The sequence below is a fragment of the Trachypithecus francoisi genome, unplaced genomic scaffold (genome assembly GCF_009764315.1).
Source record: "Trachypithecus francoisi isolate TF-2019V2 unplaced genomic scaffold, Tfra_2.0 Lachesis_group4, whole genome shotgun sequence".
Taxonomy (NCBI): domain Eukaryota; kingdom Metazoa; phylum Chordata; class Mammalia; order Primates; family Cercopithecidae; genus Trachypithecus; species Trachypithecus francoisi.
In genome coordinates this window covers 51,462,722-51,482,903 of record NW_022681469.1, presented here as the reverse complement: position 1 = coordinate 51,482,903, position 20,182 = coordinate 51,462,722, and the positions used below count along the sequence as shown (strand labels likewise).

At 39.1% G+C, this 20,182-nt stretch overlaps 1 protein-coding gene across 2 annotated transcripts in view; it reads right to left on the bottom strand.

Annotated features, from left to right (window-relative positions):
• LAMB4 (laminin subunit beta 4) overlaps positions 1-19,526 on the bottom strand; it is a 69,946-nt gene extending 50,420 nt beyond the window's left edge. Inside the window, exons 1-4 of one of the 2 annotated variants that reach the window (XM_033193300.1) lie at positions 19,108-19,526; positions 11,742-11,808; positions 5,069-5,226; positions 862-997 (exon numbers count right to left, since the gene is read on the bottom strand). In XM_033193300.1, coding sequence (XP_033049191.1) covers positions 862-997; positions 5,069-5,226; positions 11,742-11,775 — 328 coding nt within the window. In that variant the 5' untranslated portion in view covers positions 11,776-11,808; positions 19,108-19,526. The remainder of the gene's footprint in view (positions 1-861; positions 998-5,068; positions 5,227-11,741; positions 11,809-19,107) is intronic. The other variant, XM_033193301.1, reaches the window with a different exon arrangement.
• Positions 19,527-20,182: the final 656 nt, after the last annotated feature.

Here is a 20,182-nt window from a genome sequence, read left to right as displayed (position 1 = left end):
CCTAAAGGAAATACATTCAGGAATTTGTAGAGAATAGAGGAATTATAGTCCAAAGGGCAACACATATCAATGTAGTGAATGAAATCGTTTTGTGCGGGTTAAGGAAAACTGAAGAGTTCTAGGCTAGTGTTAAAGAGGGGTCATCAAGAGTAGGCAAGCCTGCATCAGGAAAGTCAGGCCTGGATGGATGTACATTTGGGCACATGAGGCCCATAGCTGGGGGTGGGACATGAGGATCCCTGATCAGGTCCACATTTATAGTGAGCATCTAGGAATCCAGATGGTCAGTGCCAATGTAGGCTCAATATCACAATTGTTCACAAAGAGAGAAAGGCATACATCCAGGAAGGAAAGAACTTCAGTCCATAGCCAGCTATCCTTTCAATTCAGATATTTTACTTTGGCTCACAGCAAGAAGCAAAATGTTCTTTTTGTCTTTCCCTTCATGTGTTGAAGGAAAAAGCACTTGGCGCTAACTCTCAGACTTCCCCTGGCATTATTCACTCGGTTTACATCAGTGTGTTTTGTATTAGGTTTAATTTACCAACACTTCATAAACTTTCTTCTTCATATTATTTTTTTAGAAAGAACAGAAGGATGCAGAGATATTTTCTTCCACATGGAAAGAGTGAAACATTCTGAATTATGTGCTTAAAATATACTTTGATATTCCTGTAAAGGAAAGTATTCTTGTTAAAATGAAAATAAATTGTGTTCTTGTATGGGTCTCTATATTCTTGGAGGATACTGTTCCATTCCAATATAATAACTTTGCTGTGACATTATTAAACCCATACAAGGAAGAGGTGTCATATTAAAATATTGAAGAAGTAAACAACTGGAAAAGAACTTAAATCATACCATTTTCAGACTGCCACCATTTCTTTTCTCTGTCTGGTTCAAAACTTACAATGACATTCTCAATGGTGTGGCTGTTGGGTTGGGCGTATGGATCATATGGAAATCTAGAGTCACAGATGAAGCATTTTTGTTCCCCCTGGAAAACACCGTCATTAAAATTAAAAATAAGAGTTGGAATTACTTATTGTTCTTCTAAATTAAAGGCAAGCTGTACTTACTATATTTGTCTTCCAAACTGGCTAAAAATAAAAAGCAGAGGAAATAACAAGACATCAAAATTCCTATCAATAGGTGCCAAAGTACAACAATAAACTATGAATTAAAATTTTAGAAATTGATACATTTGGAATAAAAATGTAAATTTATGCAAAACTCATTTTCTGTCATATAAGAGGCAGAGGACCTGGAAGTTATTTTAAACTGCCACAACTAATATTAAGAAATAAAAAATTAGAAATAGACCTCTTAGAAGGTCTTAGTGAATTGGAACTAGTTTTGCTTAGGATTTTTTTTGTTTTTGTTTTTGAGACAGAGTCTCACTCTGTCACTAAGGCTGGAGTGCAGTGTTGTAATCTCCTGGGTTCCAGAGATTCTCGTGCCTCAGTCTTCCGAGGAGCTGGGATTACAGGCATGCACCACCACACCCGGTTTTTTTTTGTATTTTTATTAGAGACAGGGTTTCACCATGTTAGGCTGGGTGTTGAACTCTTGGCCTCAAGTGGTCTGCCTGCCTTGGCCTCCCAAAGTGCTGGGATTACAGGTGTGAGCCATCACCCCTGGCCTGCTTAGGATGGATTTTTGAAGGTTACAACGCAAAGTCTGGCCTTTGAGTTTGCTTAATTTAGTGCGTCTACTTGCAGCTGTACTTGAAACTCCTAAGGGGCTCTACAAGGATTTCCAAAGCACTGTCAATGGCCTGCAGTTATTCCTGGCTAATACTCAGGGAACTCTGAAGGAGCTCTTTTGCAAAGCTTCTGGAAAGCGGGGGCTGGTCATTATAACCTTCTGTGCTGAAAATTGCCTACAACAGCATAGGCGCTCAGCTGGTGGCAGTCAGTGCACGTTACTTGTATGTCCTAACCATGGCTCACAAGGCCCAACATGATCTGGCCAGGGCCACTTCTTTGCCTTTGTGTCTACTTGGCTTTTCACTCCCTTGACTCTGGCTACACGTGCTTCTTGCTGTTTTTTAAGCACTTAGAGTCAGAAGAGTTCAAGCTGTTCTTCCTCCCAGCTAGTCTTATCTCTTGCTCCTTCCCTTCTTTCAGGTTTCTGATTAAATACCTTCATTTCAAAGAAACATTCCCTGACTACCCTATCTAAAATGTCACCATCTTTTCACCCCCATGGCCCTCTGCCACTCTCTATTTTTTATCCTACTTTATATATTTCCTAAGCCCTTATTACTACTTGAGGCTATATTATACAGTTGTTGGTTTATTGTCTGTCTCCATAATGAGAATCAAAACTGAATGAGGCAAGGACGTGGTTTTGTTTACTGCTGTATCCCCATTGCCTAGAATAGTGTGTGGTACATAGTAGATGTTCAGTAAAATTGATTAAATGCAGGATGATTTTAATGATTATTTCAGCTACCGTCTGTCAAAACAAATAAATTCTTCAAGAGATTCATATAATTATTGTATCTTAGCATCATTGGTCACTATAGACCTTATTGTTGAAGAAAGCCAAAATGCCCTTTGAAAATTAAGGCAAAATGGATCTAAATAAATTTTGCATAGGAGCAGGCTCATCCCAGTGACCAGTAGAAGCTTTGTGATTCTATCAAAAGTGATGGTCTTCAAATAATTTCCAATAATATTACGGAAATTACTTGAGAAAATATTTAACTTCAGGGCATGTGGGCCATTTTTTGGTTAACATTTTAGAAGTATAATCTTTGATGAGGTTGACTTAAGAGAATGCTTAGTTGTAGCCACTAAATGTGAGTTCCATCTTGGATAACTTAATAGGTCAATGTTGACTGGAAGCTTCTGAACAAAATGTTTTGTTTGGTAGCTCTTTCTTAGGTAACAGATGGGAAAAAAATCATCCTCTATGCTGCATGTATGTTTGTCTAGACTAGTGGTCATAGCCCCTCCTATAACTCATTTTGTCAGCCTGAAATATTTTGAGGGTTTTTTCCAGCTCTAAGCTTTCTAATATTTCTGTCATTCTCTAGACAAAAGAAGCCTCCACAGTTGGAGTTACTTCTATTTTTGGTGGTGTAATTTTGAGATATAAGAACACCAATTTCTAATTATCATCAGAGCATGTTGGCTCAGGCAACAGTAAGTAAATGCCAGTGGTTGGAGAACAAGATGGGTGGGGCTCGTATTGGAAAGTGGCGGTGGCTCATGCCTGTAATTCCAGCATTTGGGAGGCTGAGGCAGGCGGATCGCTTGAGCCCAAGAGTTGGAGACCAACTTGGGCAACATAGTGGGACTGGTCTCTATAAAAATACCAAAAATTAACAGGGCATGGTGGTGCTTGCCTACTCCACCAGTAGGTGGAGTAGCCTCCCTTACTTGGGAGGCTGAGGTGGGAAGATCACCTGAGCCTGGGAGGTTGGGGCTGCAGTGAGCTGTGATCATGCTACTGCATGCCAGCCTGGGCAACAGAGTGAGACCCCATGTAAAAAATAGAGTTGAGAACCACTTCTTTGTCCAGAGCACCTGGACTTAGTAGTCACCTGGCCTAGAGTTGAGCAGAACTTCCACCATGTAATTTCCTTGCACATGTAGAGAATTTGCTTTCTTACACAAGTACTTCCCAAACTTAGAACAGTGATATGCACCCAAGTATTGTCTCCACTTATTTATAATAGTCACCTTTTACTAGAAACCAATTTGAATACAAAGCGTTTCCCAGAGACTTAAACAGTTGCTTTAAATGAACAATACATGGAAAAGCCTGGACCACTAACGTTAGGCTTATGTCCAACTTCCTTCCTGCACATCCTCTCATTTAAGGGGTGGACGTGATTACCTCAGGGTTTTCGGTAGGGATGATACTCAGATGACCTTGGATGCTTGTTCCGTTGCCAGTACATGGAGAGGAAAAGGAACCTGAAAAGCCACTGATCCTTTTATAAAGTTGATTTTTAAGGGGAAAAGGCATAAAAATGTGTTCACACTGGGAATTTATGATTTTTAGACAGTATAACTTCCAAGTGGTATTATGTTGGTGTATAATCAGTTCAAAGTTCTACACCTCCTCCATCTCTAATTAAGGCAGAGCAGTGAGGACTCATGTTCAGCATAATGGCAGCAGGCCCAGATGAATCTTCAAACTTCATTAAATGAGTCAATTATGTTTGCTCTATGGGAGTGGCTAAGGTAGCCAAGTAGACCAGTAAATTTGATAGTAATTCCCTACAAAGACTAACCAAAAAGACTTTTATGTCTCATTCTGAAGGTAACAGGAAACGGAAATTAAGCAGATCTTCTTTATTTTTGATTAGTTAAGGTTTCCTGGACTTTGAATTATGTGAGCGTTGGCTCTCTATATCTGCGGGTTCCATATATGTGGATTCAACCAACCAAGGATTGAAAATATTTGGGAAAAAATATCAACAATAAAACAATAACAGGGTAGGCCCAGTGGCTTAGCCTGTAATCCCAGCAATTCAGGAGGCTGAGGTGGGAAGATTGCTTGAGGCCAGGAGTTCGAAACTAGCCTGGGCAACATAGTGAGACCCTGTCTCTAAAAAAAAAACAAAATTAAAATTAGCCAGATGTGGTGGTGCATGCCTGTAGTTTTAGCTACTTCAGAGGCTGAGGTACACTCCAGCCTGGGCAACAGAGTGAGACCCCTGTCCCTAATGAAATAAAAATAAGATAAATAACAATATAACAATAAAAAGAACATAGATTTTAAGATGTAGTGTAATAATTATTTTCATAACATTTACATTATATTAGTATTGCAAATAATCTAGAGATTATTTAAAGTACATGGGAGGATATATGTAGGTTACATGTAAATACTGTGCCATTTTAGATCAGGGACTTGAGCATCCATGGATTTTGGTGTTGGGGGAAAGGGTCCTGGCACCAATGCCCTGTGGATACCGAGGGACAACTGCACCAGTGTCTCCATTGTTTAGGAAGGAATGTTGTCTCCTTTAATGTCTGAGTAGCCCCAGGTGTACCTGGAAAAATCTACATCATTGATTAAATAATGTCCCAGCAAATAAACAACCCACCTCCAGGTAACTGAGGATGCAGTATTTCTGGGCTCTGCTCAGCCCACAGGTAGAAGAAGCCGTAAGCTGTGTGTTCCTGCCCACCAGGAGATCGCCGGTGGTGGGATGACAGGCACCCCTGTTGCAGTCATCTTGAGCTTTTGAGTAACTGAGCCACCCTTGAACACAACAGAAATACCTTACAAGGAATGCAGTCTAAGGATAGCACAGGGCCTGCAGAAATGACTGGTTAAGGGGGAGAGTTATGTATCTACTTAACATTGGTCAAAGATGTAACAGACTTTTAAGTTTATTAATAGATGATAAATGGTCCCTACTTTGCTTGCTGGGTGGCATGAGGTGTAATAACTCTTTGAGTCTTTTGAAATCTGTATTCCAAAATACAGATTTGGATTAAAGATAAATACTTCTAAAATGTGTTGAACTGAGCTCCGTATCAGCAGGATTCTCCATCAAAAATAGATGCCGAGAACAATACACTTGAAAGATACTGCATTCTGTATCCCTCTCTTATTTACAATGGACAATCGAGCCTGAGTGACAGAGCAAGACCCTATCTCAAAAGCAACACCAAAACAATCCTATCATTTTGGAAGTAGGAAGGTCCACATATCTTACTTAGAGATTGAATTTAAAGTTAAATCTCAGGAATTAAGTTATAAATCCATATAATCAAATTATTCTGGAAAATTTCATAAGTTACCTATATAGTACAGTATACATGGTTTTGTGTAGACAAATCCTAACATAACATTTGAGAACTATCAAGTTAGATAAAGAAGGAAACAAAGGAAACTCTACATGCAGATGAGCAAGCATTCCAATCATTCCGAGTTAAGATAACTGTTAAATGTCTATACGGGCATGAGTGGCAAGTAGGGTCATCTGAAATATTTCTTTCCTGCAGGGTTTGTTCCATCATGTTATCTAATACACTTTGGTAAGCAATAATTTATTAATGGATTTGTTAATTGTTGGGAAGATTGAATAAACCAAAGTGGAATCTTACTGGGGGTTAAGATCTAAAGTTAACACACAAAGTTAAACATATATACAATGGGCGTCTACTGTATTTTGTGGGTAGCTACTTATGTTACAGGAAAGGGGTCCTGACCCAGACCCCAAGTGAGGGTTCTTGGACCTCATGCAAGAAAGAATTCAGGGCGAGTCCATACAGTAAAGTGAAAGCAAGTTTATTAGGAAAGTAAAGAAATAAGAGAATGACTACTCCATAGACACACCCATTTTTACAGTTATTTCTTGATGATATTCTAAACAAGGGGTGGATTACTCATATCTTCCTGTTTTAGACCATATATGGTAACTTCTTGACGTTGCCATGGCATTTGTAAACTGTCATGGCACTAATGGCAGTGTAGTAGTGAGGACAACCAGAGGTCACCGTCGTGGCCATCTTGGCTTTGGTGGGTTTTGGCCGGCTTCTCTACTGCAATCTGTTTTACCAGCAAGGTCTCTATGACCTGTATCTTGTGCTGACCTCCTATCTCATTCTATGACTTAGAATGCCTTAACCGTCTGGGAATGCAGCCCAGCAGGTTTCAGCCTCATTTTACCCAACTCCTATTCAAGATGGAGTTGTTCTGGTTCACATGCCTCTGACACTTACATAAATAGTTTTATTTGTTCTTTAAAAACTATATGTGAAAAGGACAATATCATTTTATTGTTAATTCAATTAAAGCATTAGAATCATGTTTGATTCTGGAGGCCAAATCTAAGCACTAGTTTTCTCTTTATTGCAATTCAAAATGATAGTGATAATTTTGTGGCCATAAAATAGCCTCTAGATGGAAGGGCAGAGGACCTAGAATGGCTAAAATGTTTGAAAAAGGAAAATAAGGGTGAAGGAACAGCTCTATCCAATATGAAGGCTTACTATATAGCTACAATAAAGAAGAGACTGCAATTTTGGCAGAGGAATAGACACCTAGATCAATGGAACAGAATGGAGAACCCGGAAATAGACCAACATAAATATGTCCTACTGATTTTTGAGGTGCAAATGCAACTCAATGGAGGAAGAACAACCTTTTCAATAAATAGTGCTGGAGCAATTGGATCCACAGCCAAAAAAAGAAAAAGAAAAAATGAACTGCAAGCAAAACCTCACACTTTATAATATTAATTAAAAATTGAGCATAGACTTAAGCATAAAATGTGAAACTATAGAGCTATGAAACTCATATAAAACATAGGAGAAAATCTGGCATTTAGGGCTAGATGAATGATTTTTAGGATGGCCAAAAAGAAACCATGACCCATAAAAGGAGAACTTAGAAAATTGGACTGTGTCAAAATTAAAAACTTTTGCTCTGAGAAAGACCTTGTGAAGAAGTGAAAAGGTAAACTATGGAGTAAGAGAAAATACTTGCAAACCACATATCAACAAAGCTCTTGTACTTACAATAAGAGCTTTCAAAACTCGACATTAAAAAACCAATCAAATGAGCAAATGGCAAGCGACATGAACACAACACTTCAGTGAAGAAGATACACAGATGGCAAATAAACACATGAAAAGAGCTTCAACATCATTAACTACTGGGGAAATGCAAATCAAACCACAATGAGATATCACTACACACAGATCAGAATAGCAAAGATAAAAATAGTGATAACACCAGATGCTAGAAAGGATGTGAAGATCACGCATACCGTGCTGGTGGGAATGAAGAATAGTATAGGCACTCCCAGGAAGAGTATGGTAATGTCTTACAAAACTAAGCAGGTGCTAATCATGCAACTCAGCAAGGGCACTCTTGAGTATTTATCCCAGAGAAATTACAACTTATGTTCACACAAAAACCCTATGCAAATGTCCACAGCATCTTTATCTGTAATAATAAAAAACTGGAAACACCCAATGTCCTTCATTGGGTGAAAGGTTAAACCAAATGTGGTACATCTGTATCATGGAACCTAGCAAAAAAAAAAAAAAAGTAGTGAATCATTGATACAAGCAACAACTTGGATGGATCTCAAAGGAACTGTGCAGAGTGAAAAAAGGTTATATACTGCATATTCTATTTGTATCACATTACTAAATGACAAAATTATAGAGATAGAGAACAGATCAGTGGTTGTCAGTGGTTGACAACCACTGACAGGGAGGAAGGCAGGGAGGGAGGGAGGTGGATGTGGCTATAAAAGGGTAGTACTAGGGATCCTTGAGGTGGTAGAACTGTTCTGTATCTTGACTGTGGTGATGGGCACATACATCTATATGGTGATAAAATGGCATAGACTCAAATACATGCACACATGAGTACATGTATAACTGGTGATATCTGAAAGGCCTGTGAATGACATCAGTGTTGATTTCCTGGTTGTGATATTGTGCTATAGTTATATAAGATGCTATGACTGAGAGAAATTGGGTGAAGGGTATATGGTCTCTCTCTGTTATTTCTTACAGCTGTGTGTGATCTTACAATTATTTCAAAATAAAAAGTAAAAGAGACAAACAATCCCCAACACCCATCAGCCTTTGGATGGTAAATCAAGCAAATCCCAGACTCTAAAAATACACACGTGACATGTTCTAGTTGCTCTTATACACTTTATCCTTGAGATATGAAAATTCATGCCAAGCCTTATCTCAGTAGATAGGAGTGACAGGGATGGGCCTATAATAAAAAAATAATAACCATACAGTGAAATCAGCTTGGTTTCTTCTCAGTTTTCTCCATTTAAAAAATATAATCATCTTTCACGAACTTGTTTTACATTTAATGGCTTTCTTTCCTTCAGTTTGACCTCCAATATAGCCTATATGGTTATTGAAAAAACCATGTTATTTCTCTTACACATTATTCACATGAACTATTAATCTGGTCATTTTGTATTATTAGGCATAAAACATACATGGATCATAAGTTCTACAGCTAAGAATATTATAGTGTCTCCACCCACACAAGTTACTAAATGACACTTTGAACAGGAAATTTTCTATTCTCAATCTCAATGTAAAGATTATTATTCTAAAGCAAAGGCACATTTCTTTCTCTTTCTCTGAGACAGCTATGTGAAGAAAGCTAGCTCCATCGGACACTTGCTGTTTTGTGGTATAATAAATGGTTAATGTGGACTTTTATTTACCCAGCAACCCACATTCATGTTTTTTTTGTTTTGTTTTGTTTTTTTTCTATTTTCCAGAATTGGTATCTAGGATAAATAGCTATTCAGAAGTTTGGACTCCAATAGACCAAAGATTTTTAAAGACAAGATCAGGTATAACATTTCCGTTGATGTTACATGTGAATAAAAGAAGACTTCCCTTCCAGGGATTTATTCTTTTAGACAAGTTTCATCCTGGATTTTTTTTAAATTGGAATTGTTGCCTTAGAGATTTAACATGTTTTTATAACCTGACTTGGCCAAACTTGTTTTCAACAGAAATTTTTTTCAGAAAATATATTCCAGGACTTAGGGAAATTGAGCTATTATTCCTGTAATATTATAAGTGCAAATATGAACTTCTTGTCTAAAATATTTGGCAAAAAGTGACTAGAAATGTAAATAGTTAAAGTTTCATGTCTGAACATAGACTAAGCAATATCCTTCCTGGGGTGAAGCTTCCGAATGCCAAATCACATTAGCAACGTGTTGGAATTAATTCAGAAAATAAACATGTTTATGTCTTCTGACAATCAACACATTCCTAAAAAATGACACAACCTGAAGATAGAACCTGAAGATATAATGTTATGAATTTTATGAATGTTATGAAATTCCAAGATGAATTTAGGAGATCTTGTCATTTAAGAAAAATACACAGTAAATTTTCCGTAAAGAATTGTTTTATAGAAATTACTGTTACTGTATAATTTCTCTAGTATTTCTGCAAGTTGTCATAATTTTCTCAAACACGAGATGCTTTCTCATACTTTCGAGTTCACATCAGAGCTTTAGAGGATGTAAACACATGTTTATATGCTCACGCAGATCATAATGGGTGAGAAAAAATACCAAGAATGTGGCCGGGCATGGTGGCTCACACCTGTAATCCCAGCAATTGGGGAGGCCGAGGTGGGTGGATCACCTGAGGTCAGGAGTTCAAGACCAGCCTGGTCAACATGAGGAAACCCTGTCTCTACTAAAAATACAAAAAATTAGCTGGGCATGGTGGGGGCACCTGTAATCCCAGCTACTCAGGAGGCTGAGGCAGGAGAATTGCTTGAACCCGGGAGGTGGAGGTTGCAGTGAGCTGAGATCGTGCCATTGCACTCCAACCTGGGCGACAAGAATGAAACTCTGTCTTAAGAAAGAAAGAAAAAAAAAGAATGCATGTAGATAAGGTTTGCACTTTGCGTGACGTTCCTAAAACCTATGGAGCAGTGCACTTTTTATGATTACTTCTCCTTATATTGCTCAGTCAGAAGGCAAAACTAAGTGTTTAAATATGCTGCAGTATTTATATAAGTGTTATGTTCAAACTGTCAATGGAAAAATTCCCAAGTTGATGATATGAGGCTAACCTGGTTGGGAGTTTGACCACAGGCAACTCTAGAGATTTGGTTTAGGTCAGGGCAAACTTACATTTAGAAATGTACGATTGATTGCAGTGAGGCCTTTTCTGCCCAAGCTAATTTAGTTTAGAAAATTCCTTCTTCAGAAAGAGGAGTCCCCTAATTGTAGAGGGCTCTCTTAGCAACTGTGGATCGGTTTAGAACTTTTGCAAGATGCGAGTAAGGTATTCTATATAAAGGATGGGGAGAAGGTAGAGTGATCCTCAGTGGTCCCTTCTAATTTTGGATATTGGTTTGGTTTCAAAGAGAACATGTAAGGCAAGTGCAGGTTAAAATAACTATTTTTCTGAATGAGACCAGATATAAACCTCCCAGTCCTGGGATGTGGAGGATGAACTGAGGGCTCCAGATGAATGACATGTTTCTGTTCCCACTGGGGTGTGGCTCACCTCTCCAAGGGGATTTTCAACAGAGAACAAATGAGGACTTACCATCTGGACCATTACCAGCAAATCTAACTGGAAAATTACCTCAGGGTTGGAAAATTGCAAAGAAAAAAAAAAAGGTGAGATTCTGAAGGTTTGCTGTCATGAAGAAATTCAGCGTAAATCTTTGAAGTGAAGATTCTAAGCAAGTTAGTTAGTACTCAGTAATCAAAGGCAGGCCTGTTTTCGATGTAGAAAAGTTAGATCAAAGAGAGTAATTGTTGGAAACATCTTCTATATGATTAATGCAAATTATTCTCAGCTTATTAAAGACAGCAGGAACACGGAGAATTTTGCCTTTTAGCTTAGAACTGCTGCTTACTTAGAAGAGGAAATTCTGCCTGTAACTTCTTCACAAGACCTCATTGCTGGGACAAGTGCTACACTGAAAGCATAGCTATTAAAAAAATTAGATGCATTGTATTTGTAAATTAGGACTCTGAAACTATTCTCTGTTCTTTAATTTTACTTTACTTATCTGAAGATAACATTCCATTAAAAAGTGACAGAAATAGCAATATGTGGATACCAAACATGTTGGAGTGGAATTTTTCAGTTGCTTGACACAATTACACAACAACAGAATAGCTACACAAGCATACAGCACTATGGAAGAAAGAAGTGAAATGTTTAAAAACTATTTCCACTTTATTTTAGGACAATACAAGCAGAAAATAGATTTTGACAACTAATACTCACCAAGGTGCAAAAAAAGGGTCAGTTGAAATTGCATTCTTTTGTCAGGAGATGATTAAGTTCAATTCTACTGGGTTAAAAAAAGGTTAAAGTCAATCAATTCCCATCATCACATGTTACGTAAAAGTGCTCAGAATTATTGAATGGTTCTTATGCTTTAGACATAAGAAATATCCACACTGTCCAGTTCCTCAAAAAGTAAGAGAGCATAAACATTTTAATAAATATTTGTTTGCTCTTAATTTTTGCCATTTTTCAAAATCACAGAATTCAATTGTTTGTGGGAAAGAAGAGGAAATAAATATAATTTCCTTTGCATATTTTAATTTTAACCTACTTTTTACCCATTCTTATTTAAAAACTTTTTCTTCTAAAAATTACAGTTAATACATACTCATTATAGAAAAGGTAGAATATTCAGACAGGCAAAATGAAGAAAAATATCCCCTATAATACCACCCACAGTGGGCCATGATTGCTCCACTGCACTCCAGCATGGGCAACAGAGCAAGACACGGGATGGAGGGAGGCCCCTCTCTCAAGGGCCTTTTCTTCCATACTTTTTCCTTGCACAAATAATTTTCAAAAATAATATCACACTGTTTTCTTCTTTCAATCAATACATTCCAGGCATCTTTCTGTACTAACAAATGCATTTTTAATTAGTGATGTTTTATCAAGATTAAGATCACCTGGAGTCTCCTATAAAGCAAACTTATGCTTTTCTTCTTTGTAGATTTGGCCATGGCCCTTGAGAGAGAGGCCTCCCTCCATCCCCAAGTTACCATTAAAGAGAGTTCTGATCCAGAGTGGAATATATATGCACTTCAGTGGGTCAGGAGAAAAGAAGGTAAACTTTATAATGTTTTTTTTTTTTTTGAGACAGAGTCTCGCTCTGTCGCCCAGGCTGGAGTACAGTGGCCGGATCTCAGCTCACTGCAAGCTCCGCCTCCTGGGTTCCTGCCATTCTCCTGCCTCAGCCTCCCGAGTAGCTGAGACTACAGGCACCTGCCACCTCGCCCGGCTAGTTTTTTGTATTTTTTAGTAGAGACGGGGTTTCACCGTGTTAGCCAGGATGGTCTCGAACTCCTGACCTCATGATTCGCCCGTCTTGGCCTCCCAAAGTGCTGGGATTACAGGCTTGAGCCACCGAGCCCAGCCTATAATGTTTTTAGACAGTGTCTCACTCTGTTGCCCAGGCTGGAGTGCAGTGATGCAATGGTGGCCTACTGTAGTCTCAGCCTCCTGGACCCAAGCTGATTCTCCCGCCTCAGCCTCCCCAGTAGTAGAGACTATAGGCATGTGCCAGCATACCCAGCTAATTTTTACTTTTTGTAGACATGGAATCTCACTATGTTGTAAGATGGACACCAGTATTTTTAATTACTGCCTAGTATTACTCTGAATGTAGAGACTAGAATTGATTTAATGAATTCTCTATTGGTTGATGTGTACTTGGTTTTTCCTATTTTCCTATTATAAATATTTCTGCTAAATCTTTGTTTATAGCCTTAATTATTCACTAGGATATAGTAAATGGAGCAGAAATAATTAGCCAAAGAGTATATGTGTGTGTGTGTATATAACCACATGTATATACAAAGATTGTATATATATATATACACACACATGCATATATACACATATACATACTATATGTATATGTGTATATAAAGCTTTTGATGTCACTGTCAAACTACCATGCAGAAACTTTGTCCCAGTTTACACTCTTACAACCAGCCTGCGAAAACTGCTAACATGAGCCCTTACCAACATGGAGTATTATTTTTAAATATTTGTCAGTTTAAAAAGCAAAAAAGCCTCATTATAATTTATTTGAATAGGAGGAAATATAAAACCTCTTTCATGTATTTTCAAGTGAAACTATTTTTTTCACATTCTACCTTCAAGGCTTTTCCTGGTGAATCCTTCATCCTCCTACTCCCATATTCCCAGTCCCTGCATGTGCACAGTCCCTGTGCTCCAGCGTTAGCACTCCAGTTTCTGTTTTCTGAACCTTCTTCTCATGCTGTTTCCTTTGCCTTGAATGCCACCCTCCTAAGCCCAAATGTCAGCCTCCTTATGAAGTCTTTTTAGGGTGTTTTGCAATGCCTGATTTTAGCAAATATCCCATTCTGTGATTCAGGCTCTTTATGAAGCCTAGGGTTCACTTTGGAAGTCCAATGCCAGAAAGTGACTTACTAAGAAACAGTCCTCCCATAGTTGCTCCATCAGAATGAGCTCTACCCATTAGAAAAGTCTGCAGTCTTGGGCTAATGGCCTCATACAAAACCTTGTGAAGACCTATAGGAGAATCCAGGTTGCAGCTGTAGGAAGATCCATTCTGCATAGGCCACCTGAACTTGTACAGGCACTTGTTCTAGGTGATACTTTCTTATTGCTTTTTTCTCACAGTCAAGTCAGGAGTTTGGCTTCTGGTCAGCCGCCTAGATACACTATTGAAAAATGAAATCTCTAATCCTGATGCTGTCCTGTATTTAGAACTGCCCATGTGCTTCATTCTGTCCGGAAATGCAAAATGATTGGCATCATGGTCATTTATTTAATAAGAATGGGCACTATTAGCAAAGTTTGAAAACATGATTCTCTATAACCAAAGAGATGGAAGTCAGTGAGATGACAATCTCTGTGAATAGCCTATGATTCAGGGCTCATAATGATCTAGGCTCTGAGTTGCTAGGGTAAAGTGCTACGTAGGATATATCATGGCATTCCTGCTTCTCTCCAATGGAGAACCTATTCACAGGGCAGAGTCCAAAGCAAAAGACTGTTTCAAGCTACTAATCATGAGCTAATCTCTTCTACACTGGACAGGTGGGAGTGAGGCAGAGTGCAGAATTCCCAGGACTCAGATTTAGAAAGAAAGGAGGTGGAACTGTAATGCCGAGTGCAGGAGTAAAAGAACAAGTGGAACCTTTGCAGAGTATTTGGGGAACAAAGCTTCCTTAGTATCACAGTTCACCATATTTCCATGATAAAAATGAACGGCTGAAAATTTCTTCAGTCCATATGGGAATTATCTTCAAGCAACAATAAAGGTCACGGTACAAAGACTACTGGACTTCCAAATGTACATCAGCCAGGTTTAAAAATGACCTGCCCCAAAGGAGGAGGAGTCAGAAGCAGATCCCAAATTGAACTAGAAGAGATATCATTCCCTTATTGATAATTGGTTAAGGATGATCACAGTTGCTATGTGAAGACATAAATGACAGAATCACACAGCTTGCCAATAATTCTATTAGATCAGTAGGCCACAGCCCTGGATGCAACTGAGAATCACTTGAGAAGATATTTTTAATGACTTCCTTTTTGAAATATTTATTTTTAATTGTGGTAGAAATATACCTACATAAAATTGACCATCTTAATCATTTTTACCTGTACAGTTCAGTACTGTTAATTACATTTACATTGTATGCAACCAATCTCCAGAACACTTTTCTTTTTTTTTTTTTTTTTTTTTTGAGACGGAGTCTCGCTCTGCCGCCCAGGCTGGAGTGCTGTGGCCAGATCTCAGCTCACTGCAAGCTCCGCCTCCCGGGTTCACGCCATTCTCCTGCCTCAGCCTCCCCAGTAGCTGGGACTACAGGCGTCCGCCACCTCGCCCGGCTAATTTTTTTGTATTTTTTAGTAGAGACGGGGTTTCACCGTGTTAGCCAGGATGGTCTCGATCTCCTGACCTCGTGATCCGCCCGTCTCGGCCTCCCAAAGTGCTGGGATTACAGGCTTGAGCCACCGCGCCCGGCCAACCAGAACACTTTTCATCTTGCAAAGCTGAAACTTTGTATCCATTAAACAACAAGTCTTCATGTCTCCCCCAACCCCTACAGCCACCATTGTACTTTCTGTCTCTATGGATTTGACTACTTAAGTATCTAATATATGTAGAATTGTACAAAATTTGTCTTTTCTGTGACTGGCCTATTTCACTTAGCATAATGTCCTAAAGGTTCATCCATGTTGTAAGATGTGTCAGAATTTCTTTCCTTTTGAGACTGAATAATATATCATTGTATGTACCTGAGGAGATTTTAAGACACCAATGCTCAGGCCCAGCTCAGACTAATTAAGAATCTCTGGGGAGGGACCCAGGTGTCAATGTGTATAAAATTCTCCCTAGGGGATTCTGAGATGTAGCCAGGGTTGAGAAGCACTGATGGCTTGCCAACACCTGAAACTGATTAATTTGCCCCTCACTCTTGCTCTGCTCCTGGGTTCCCTTCTAAGAGAAGGGCATAACCCAGTGCTTTCCAAACTTTACTGCACATTAAAATCACCGGCTTTTTTTTTTTTTAATCCTGCTTCGCGGGTCACATTCCATACCAATTACGCCACAGTATCTGGGGGTAAGGTCCTGGCATCAGATGTTTAAAGATTCCAGGTGATTCCAATAGGCAGCAAAATTGGAGACCCACTGTATAACCACGGACCAACGGTCTCAGACTAGAAACTTGAGGGTTACCTTCGATTCCTTTTTCTCATCCTTCAAATCTAAATTCTCCTCATCAAGCCCATTTGACCTTATCTCCTAAAACAGTGGTTCTCCAAGTGTAGTCCATGGACTTAATAAGATTACCAATTCACGTGGTTTGCCCGGGACTTTTCTGATTTTCTCATTGCAAATCCCCAGGTTCTGCAATCTCCCTCAGTCCCAGGCAAACCTACACGGTTGGTCACCCTACCAGATGAGCAGCATCAACATCACATGGAAATGCCAATGATCAGGGCCCAGCCAGGAACCTACTGATGCAGACTCTGGGATGGGGCTCAGCATGCTGCCACGTGCCCTCCAGGTGAGTCTGATGAACGCTCAAGTTTGAGAACCACTGCCCTAAGCAACTCCCAAGTCGTTGCACCACAAAGACTGACGGCTCCTCAGTAGTAAGACACTGCCTGCTGCTGTAATGGGGTGAGTACAGGACATTTGGCAATGTTTGCAGACATTTTTGGCTGTCATAATGAGAGGAAGATGCTGTATGGTAGACACACCTGAGAGCAATAACTTAAGCAGACCCTGAGAATGACCTGTGGTCTAAAAGGAATGTGTGTTTGGAGTTCCAAGCTAAGGAATCCGGGAGTAGCCAACCTGAAGATTCATTCCTTATCAGGAACATCTGAACCCCTGGCCCATTCCATGGAACAGGCCAGCTGGCGATACAGGGGATCGAGGCCCTTTGTTTTGGTGTAAACAAAGGTTGCCAGGTGGAGGCTGTTAGAGGGAGGGTGCTCAGTGAAAATGCTGTATGAACTGTGTTTTTTACAAGCAGGAGCGGTTCTCCAGTCCAGCCTGACATACAGCCATGGGTCTGCCCTGTATGTAAGTTCCATTCAATAAACCCTATGTCTTGTTCGTTGGCTCCAAGTCCCTTTGGCCTCTCAAACATGGTGCCATCCCTACTAACTCAATAGGGTTCTGGCACGACAGATGCTACTGGCATTGAGTGTGTAGAGGCAGGGATGCTGCTAAGTAAATATTCTACAATGCATGGGATGGTCCTGGGCCCTACAACACAGAATTAAGCTTCCTAAAATACCAACAGTGCTAAGCTTGAGAAATTTTCTCAGTGGCTTCAGTGCCCTTAGCTATGGGCCTTATCATTTCAGTCCTTATTTCCCAAAATCGCTCTAGTCTTCCTCCTCATTTTCTATTTCCCATTTTAGGAGAGCTAAGCTCCCAACTAGATAAGTATAATGAATCTGGCAACTTCTAGCAAGTTCTGTTATCTGAAATCACCTACCCAGTCATTATAAAACCCACAGCTGCACATATAGCACAATTTCAGAAAATGGGGTTACCACATTTTCTGAACTATAAGTTTAATTGGTACTGCTTTTCAGGTTGGTTTACCAGAGCTGACATTGTGAAGCCTCTCAGGGGCTACATGACACTTTTTTCTTGTTAAATTCATCAGTGAGTTTTAGTAATATATGTAAAAGTGCTCGGGACTAATAACAAAACGTTATCCCTCCTTTGGATGAGATATGTACAAACGTATTTCCAAAGGCACTGGGTGCATTTTGGTAACTGTTTAACGAATGCTGCTAGATGACACTGGTCTTAAAGTGTATTAAATGTAGCAATAAATACTGAAATATATTAGACTGACAACTTTCTGGCATTGCTAATTGATTTAATTTACTGACCGTTCACTTATATTTGCCTCATCTGCTCTCACTTAAAGGCTGCAAAGAGTTGACTCGTTTTTGTCAAAACAATTTGGATGAGACCGATAAAGAGAAAAGGGGCAGGTGGTGCCCAGTTGGCCAGCTCCTAGGCCCACAGGTGGATCATGTTTGACAAGAGCCTCTCCGCAGGAAAGACATGCATTCCGCTCTTGTTTCTACTACAGCGTGTTTCTTCTGCAAATTGTAATTTATAACACAAAAGATAATTATAAATACATTTACATTAGTCCTTAAGACTTTTTCTGGCACACAAATGGTCTATATTTAAAATGACAGTTCTCAGAAATCTTATATTTAACATTCCTTTGTCTTTTTTTCATGTTATGTCAGGACTCATTAAATATTTCAACTGTTTTGCCTAAATTTCATAGTGAGGAATGCAGAATACAGAACTATAAAGTTTACTTTTTTTTTTTTTTTTGAGACAGTCTCGCTCTGTCATCCAGGCTGTCATACAGTGGCACAGTCTTGGTTCACTGCAACCTCAGCCTCTCATGCTTAAGCAGTCCTTCCACCTCAACCTCCTGAGTAGCTGGGATTACAGGCATGTGCCACTACGGCTGTATAAGTTTTGTACAGATGGAGTTTCGCCATGTTGCTCAGGCTGGTCTTGAACTCCTGAGCTCAATCTGCCTGCCTCGGCCTCCCAGAGTGCTGGGATTACAGGCATGAGCCACCATGTCTGGCCAAGTTTGTTTCTTTTAGTTATAGCAGACATTTCTTAAAACAATATTTACACATATCTAGAACATTAACAAAATATTTTGAAGATACGAGTAGTTCTAATGCATTTAAAACTTTTATAAGTTGTCATAAGTTTTATAACCGTAACAAAAGCAAAGATTCACTGAAAACAATACAGTTGTACATTTCAACACTATATCATTTGAAGCTTCCTTCAAGGTACAGTAAGGCTCAAGTTGTTGGCTTCGTATCACAATGCACTAACATCAATTTTCCCATTGGATACTGTTTTATGTTGCAATAACCTTTATGTAAGTGTCATTGGATTATCATTCTGTAAAAACAATAGTATTCTATGTGCTAATATGCTCCATTTCTTACTTTATGCCGATTCCACTTACCCCCTAAATTCTAATACCTTCATTTAATCCATAAAAATGCCAATTTGCTAGTGGAGAGGACAGGCAAGACTTACCAGGATTTGGGAGTCTTTGTGGAGAGGCGCAGGCAGCAAACGGGGCATGTGAAGACACACCTGAAAGTTAGAGCCAGTTTATGTAGAAAACATTCTCCCCAAGGCATCTAAAAGTAGGGGAAAAAAAGATGAGAGGTATTCCAACACCTGTCAGAAAGGTGATTTGTGAAGTCACTTAAGTTTTCACTTAAACACACACACACACACAGAGGGAACTAGAGCTTAGTTTTACAGCAAATATTTTTCTTGTTTTCTCTAAAACAATTTTGATAGCCAGGAATAATGCACAGACGTTTTGTTCCCTGTTTTATTATTTTTTTCTGGTTCATGTTTTAGCAGTCATTTTCAGACAGCTTGATACTTACCAGCTATAAAATGTGCGGAATTAGATGGCTTGTTTCTCAGGAATGTGAGACCCCTGACTCCGTCCCAATCTACTTTCAGGGGGACCAGGTGGAATAGTTTCAGTTGGGTTCTCAAGGCTCTGACCAGTCCTAACTGGCTCAAGATCATCTTAAATGGCTTGTAGATTTCTGTTTACCTTGTGATTTGGCAAGTACAACTAACCATTGTGGGAACAGCAGGTTTGAGTGGTTTGGGAATCCATGTGGTTTGAAATTTCATTCTCCTACGAGGAAGGTTTGTAGGATAGAAATGAACCTATAGCAGTCTTATGTTTTATTTGCTTCTCAGTATATTAATATCTCCATTTCAAATCTATGCAGTTTCAATGGGTAAGTTTATTGATAGCTTGAAAAAACATTTAGGATTTCTAGAAGCTCATGGAAAATACCCTCATGGAAGAATAATGATTGTGAACTGAGCCAAAATGAGATGCTCATTTTTAGACAACATTTACAAATCAGGAAATAGATTCAACAAACATTCACCAAATACCACTCTTACAGGACTTTAAGCTTTTTCAATGGTATTTTTCAAGCGTTCTTACCTGTTATTTGTGTTTTAATTTATTGCTCTATTTTCAGTTGATGCCACTGTTTTTTTGTTCCCTATAGATCAGGTTCATCTGCTCACTTCTGATGTACTAGAAAGCAAACTCCAAGATGGCAGGAAC